General features: G+C 54.4%; 1 protein-coding gene across 1 annotated transcript in view; it reads left to right on the top strand.

Moving 5' to 3' along the window:
- Nucleotides 1-467: 467 nt before the first annotated feature.
- The window catches only part of ALK (ALK receptor tyrosine kinase), a 562,657-nt gene continuing 557,124 nt past the window's right edge, over nucleotides 468-6,000 (top strand). Inside the window, exon 1 of the mRNA XM_074989826.1 lies at nucleotides 468-1,131. Within this exon, the coding sequence (XP_074845927.1) occupies nucleotides 468-1,131 (664 nt within the window). The remainder of the gene's footprint in view (nucleotides 1,132-6,000) is intronic.

Raw genomic sequence — 6,000 nt, 5'->3', positions numbered from 1 at the left:
GGCAAAGCGAAGCGCCGCAGCCAGCGGCCGAGGGGAGAGAGAGGCTCGGCCGCCAGCCCTGCCTTGCTGGGAGCCGCTGGGGAAGGTGCGAGCTGCCGCGAGGGGCGGAGAGCCGCGCCGGGAGGGGAGACTTGCCAGCCCGCCCGGCCGCACTTGTGAATGGGCGTCGTGGCGCGGAGCGTGGGAAGACACACGCGTCCCCTCGGGTGCGCGCGGCGGGTCCAGCGAGCGAGCACAGCGGCTCCCCTGCAGCCGGGCCGGGCCCGCCTAGGAGGGGCTGCCCGAAATCCGCGGGGTCCCAGTCCAGCACCTCCTGTCTCCCCCGAGGGCGACGGAGCTCGAGGGATCGCCGGCTCCCTGCCGCTCCTGGAGCCGCTGGCTCCTCTGAGCTCCTGCAAGTGAGGGAGGAGGACCCCCGGGGATCCAGCCGGGAATCCCCTCGCAGCCCCGCGCTTCCCCGCGTTAACATGCCCTCCGCCGGCCTGTCCGCCTGCCTTGCGGCCGCCTTGCTCCTCTGCTTCGCCCCAGCCCTGGGCTCGGAAGAGCGGAGCCCTGTCCCCGGCTCCCGGGCTGGGCAGCGAGACCCGCCCAGCTTCTCCCGGCTGCAGAGGAAGAGCCTGGCGGTAGATTTCATCGTCCCTTCCCTGTTCCGGACCTACCTGCGGGACCTGCTGCTGGGCGGAGGGGAAGCGGGGGGCCGGCTCCGGGCGCGCTGCGCTCTGGTGCTGGAGTGCTCGCCCCTGCTTCGGGCGGCCGACGCCTGGTTCCCCGGGGCCGCGACCCCGCAGCCGCCGGCCCGGCCGCGAGCGCTGTCCAGGGTGCTGAAAGGCGGCTCCGTGCGGAAGGTCCGCAGGGCCAAGCAGCTGGTGCTGGAGGTGGGAGAGGGAAGCCTGCGGGAGCGCTGCGCCTGGAAGCCGGCCCGGGCGGCGGGCGAAGAAGTAGAGCCGGCTGCGGGGGAGCTGGAGTTTAACCTCACCGAGCTGTTCGGCTGGTGGATCCGCTCCGGAGAAGGACGGCTGAGGGTCCGGCTGATGCCCGAGAGGAAGGCGGCCGCCCTGGGCAGGGAGAGCAGCTTGTCCGCCGCGATCAGAGCCTCCCGGCCCCGCCTGCTCTTCCAGCTCTCCGGGACAGGTGAGCAGGGGCTTGGCCTGACCCGCCCCGGACAGGCTCCGTGTTCCCGCAGGGGCGGGGGCTGGGCGGGCGGGGCCTCCTCGCCCCGGGGCTAGGGAAAGTTGGGGAAACCCCCCGGGATCCAAGGCCTTGTTTGCCCCCCCCCCAGCCCGACTCCCCCCTCCTGAGCACGTGGGGGCTCCCTTAAGGGCCCCGGAGTCCGGCACCAGCGCTGCGGGCACCGCCACCCGAGCCCTGCACGGGGACTCCTCAGAGGTTGGGTTTGGCCCGCGCCAGGCTACATCGAACGGCCCGGGTCAAAATCCCCTGGCGGGGAGCGGGGAGAGATCTCCTGGTTCTGCGGACTGCCCGCTGTGACTCGCCCGCCCAGCGGCGGGGCGCCCCGCGGACCCCACGCACGGAAGGGGCGTGTGAGCCAGAGAGCAAGGGACGTTGGGAAGGGGGTTTGTCTCCTCTTCCCCTTATGCCCGCCCGCCCGGCTCCCTTCCCCAGCCGCGGCGGTGCAGGGTTCTTTACAGGGGGCTCCCGCAGCGCTGTCTTCTCTCCTCTGCCCGGAACTAGCAGCTGCTTCAGTCCCATAGGGTCGGTCTAATACCTCGGGTCCGGATTCCCCTGCTCGCCTGTCTCCCCGCAGTCCCAGAGGGACTCGTGGCCAGGAGCATGCCGCCTCCCACTGAGTCAGAAGGGAAAGGAGAGCTTGCTGTGGGTCTGCTCTGGGTTCTGGTGAATAGGGCGTCCCCCTGAGAAGCAGTAGGGGGCAAAGCCAATGCCCTGCCTCATCCCCCCCACCCGACTGATTTTGCTTTGAAATCTCCCCGAATTGAGGCTTTCCCCCTCCTGTCTGGTCTCTGCTAAGCTTCAGTAGAGCAGTGTCAGAGAATGGTCCCAGTGGGAAAGCACCCAGCTGTTAAGTCGGTGGAGTTTGGTCCGTCTACACTCACCCTGAAGGTCGCTGGCTGATAAGCAGTTGTAGGTATGCCAGATGCTTACCAAAAGCCAACTTTTCAGCTGTTGACTTTTGTCCCCATCTTCACGGCAGAGGTCTGTGGGAACGCTCTTTCTGTCAACCTTCCTTAAACCTGCCAGCTTGTGAGGCGTTCTGGGGTCGACCTTGGCCCTGGAATGCACCGTTTCATGCACGCATGAAGCTGCACCCCAGAGGATCAAACCTGAGTGGTCGATCATCCTGTGGTCACTGTAGGTGTAGCCTAAGACCAGGGGACTTGAAGTCAAGCTACTCATCCATAGTGTAGTCCTGCTCTCCTGGGAGCCAGTGACCATATAGTCACTGCCCTAAGTTGTGCAGGGCCCATAAAGGGGAGAAATAGGGGGTTAATCTGTCAATAAAGGTAGCAAAACTCACCATAGTACAACATGTGATTTCCAGATGCTCCTCTATCACCAGCCACAAGGCAGCCAAGCCTTGGTGCCTTGGAATGTCAACACAGTGAGGCATTAATATGCTGAAAAGATACAGCCTGATAGGAAATGTTTAGAACAAATATAAGGCACGAGCATACAGCTGATTCCCCTCCAGTTGGATATGAACTGAAGCTTAATGATCCTCATCCTTTTGAATCCAAGGAGTCTCAGGTGAACTGGCATTGGAAGGGTTAAAGTGGTGGAAAGAACAATGGCTGTGTTAGCACTGATACTTCTCTAAGGCAAGAATTTAAGCTATGTTGTTCCTTTCATCTTCCAGTTCTCTGAAATCAAGCTGTGTAAGGACAGCTCCACTGCCTCTGATAAAAAGGTCTTTGTTCTGGGCTAATAATGGAGATTTCTTCTCCTTATCCACCGTTATTTAAGCTCTAATGCTAGCTTGCTTTCATTGTCTCCTGTGGAAAGAACCTAAGCCGTAATGGACAGCATAGCCAAATACTTTGTGGCAGGGAGAAAGCAGCTGGGTAGCTTACTTAATGGACCACAGAATATATTTAAAGTTTTAAGAGACAAGTCGCTGCTGGGGCTTGAAGCAAAATAATGAAGCAGCCAGCTTTTGGATCATAAATAAAAAAAAATGGGCCAGCCATTGTTAAATTTATTGACACTAACTTTGGGGTCCACTTCAGGTTTCCATTAGTGTAACTGAAATCAGCTTGGGCTTTCAAAGCTGGGTTGTAAGGACTTGTCTAAAAAGGTGTGTTTTTACAGCAAGACGACTAAAATAGGGCTTTGATCAGGCTGTAAATTCCTAATGGAGAGCAAACATAGGTACCTTTTTATAATGATATAGTGAGGTAGGACTCTCTCCCCATCCCACAATGGCTGACCTAATATAGTTACATCATAGTAAAACTCCCTGCTGTCTCCATGAAGATCCCACAATGTTGCAACTATCCCAGGTCTGTTATCTTGCTGTTTCCATTCATTTTTCATCTCCAGTGAAGCCATTGCCAAAGGGATTGCCTTCACTGCAGACTTGAGAAGAAAAGCCATGGTTGAGCCTGACCTAAAGTGCTCCACCTTGGTGCAACATCGTGACTTTCTGTGACATGGTGAGGTAGCCACTATAGCCTGAGCTGGAAGGCAGATCCTGAGATATCTATCTAAGGATATTTACCCTGAGGTAACTGCAGTGAAGAATTGTTGCCACAGGTGGTCTCACCAAGTAAGGTTTGTTGGTCCATCAATCCATTCCCACAGCCCACTTGAACAGAGAGCTTGTTGGTCTGCTCTACTCAGCTCCCTCCTCCCCTCTGTCCAACTTCAGTTTGCAGTTTCTTACAGAGCTCCGTGTTGCTGTGGCAAAGATTGCAGCTGGAACAGGGGATATTGAAGCACAAGTCAATGACACAGGGGCTAAGATCTTAGTGGAAAGTAGGGACACAGTTTCTCAAACCACTTTAGCTCCACAAGTTTGAGCAACCATGGGAGCTGTAGTGTATCGGCTGATTGTCAGTCGGAATAAAGTTATCTTTAGCTTGTGTTAAGTTAACCCATATTAGCAAACTGGTGTTATGATCCTAGGGCTTGTTTATACTAAGTGGAAGATCAACCCAGTCAGGGTGGATCTTCTGGAGTTCAATTTTGCTAATCTGGTGAAGATGTGGCAGCACTGACCTCTCTGCGGACGGCAATCGAACCCTGTACTCCATGCTATCATGTGGAGGAAGGAAGATGGATGTGAGAGTACAGAAGCTAGGTTTTCACTAGGAAAATAAGTAGATTGCAATATGTCAATTCTAGCTACACAAATGCCCTACCTAAACTAGCCTCTCAGAAATTGACTTATTTCCCTAGTATAGACATAGCCTGAGGCTAGGGCTACACTGTAGACCTAGCTCAAAATAAGTTACACAAGTTGCATGTTGCAAATTGCATAACTTATTCTGAAGCATTTTATTTCAAACCTGGTGCTGGCTACACTGCACAGTAGTTCAAAAAAGTGCTTATTTCAAACTTCCTGGTAATCTTCATAGTATGAGGGTTACCAGGAACGGAACATCACACTTGAAATAGCTCTGCTATTTTGAGAGTAGTGTTTGGCCATGTGGTTTCTATTTTGGGATACAAATGTATCCCAAAATAGAAACAATATTGCAGCCTTAGGCCCAGTGAAGAAAGAGCAGCTGTAGTTTTAGCCGGTGTTGGATGGTAAATCCTAATCTGTTTTACAATGCAAGAGGTCATAGACCAAATAAAAGTGTGGGTTTTATTTTATTTTTTGTTTTGTTGTGTACAGGAGATCATTCATGTGCATTAGTGATCTCAGTATAAACCCAAAGCAGGGACAGGGCTCTGTAGGTTTTACTGGGACGTGGTTGGGTAGGGTCCCGCAACAGATGATGATGTAGCTTTGACTATGATTGAAAATTACAGAGCCTTGGCTTTGCTAGTATTTTATAGCCAGATAGCTCACATACTTTCATTATCCTCTTGTAACATGGAGATGCCAGGTATAGTAGGTCATACAGGTATATCAACACTGCAATTCGACACCCAGCTGACTCAGGCTTGTGGGGCTTGGGCTAAAGCCAGTGGTGCTGGAACATAAGGCGGGCAAGAGGCCAAAACCCTCCAAATTTTTGTCCTGGACCTAGCCCTCTGCCCCTTCTCCTGCCCTCTGTAGCTCTACCCCAGGCCAGGCAGGAAGCTGGAGTCCGTCTCAGGTAAGAGCAGTCTAGGGAACCCAAACAATTGTGAGCAGACCTTCCATCTGCCCAGGGTGAAAGGTCCAAGAGCAATTCCCAGCCAATGTCCCCAACCTCCTGGTTCCCTGGCAAGGACAGATGCAGGGTCTGTCACTCTCCACAGCTGTCTGTGGCTTTTCTGCGGCCAAGCTGTGGCTCTTTGGCTCTCCAGGCTCCAGGTCAGGGTAAGAGCCATGCAGACAGCTTTGGGGAGTCACATACGTCTTCCATCTATCTTGGGAGAGGCACTCAGGTGTGGGAGGGTGGGCTGGGGGCTGATCCTGAACCCTCTCAAACCCAGGTCTTTCAGTTTGGCTGGGGTGTCATGGCTGTGTGTGGCGGTGGGGGGGAAGGGAAAGGGCAGGGCCATGGCCATATCGGTGTGGTCTTCATGCCACCACACTTTTCAGAAAGAGTCCATCAGCCCTGGCTAAAGAGCTGTTGAACTGTGGTGCCAGCATTTGGCCTTGGGCTTCAGTCTGAGCTCTGGGAACTTCCCATCTCACAGGGTCCTGTAGCCTAAGCTCAAACATCTACCCTGCAGTTATACAGCCCCCTAGCCAAAACCCTGAAGGCTTGAGTCATCTGGCCTGGGCCAGCCAGTTTAATTGCAGTGTAGACATACCTGTACAGACGTAATTAAATATTTTTGCCAAATGGTTGGAGATTAAATTAGCTTTCAGATGGGGAGGGAGTCGGCAGTGGCTGAACTGTGTTTGTCTTCACTTGTTCTTTA

This window comes from Carettochelys insculpta, chromosome 3 (genome assembly GCF_033958435.1).
Source record: "Carettochelys insculpta isolate YL-2023 chromosome 3, ASM3395843v1, whole genome shotgun sequence".
Lineage (NCBI taxonomy): Eukaryota > Metazoa > Chordata > Testudines > Carettochelyidae > Carettochelys > Carettochelys insculpta.
The sequence above is the reverse complement of the archived record's forward strand: the minus strand, read 5'-3'. Positions and strand labels throughout refer to the sequence as shown.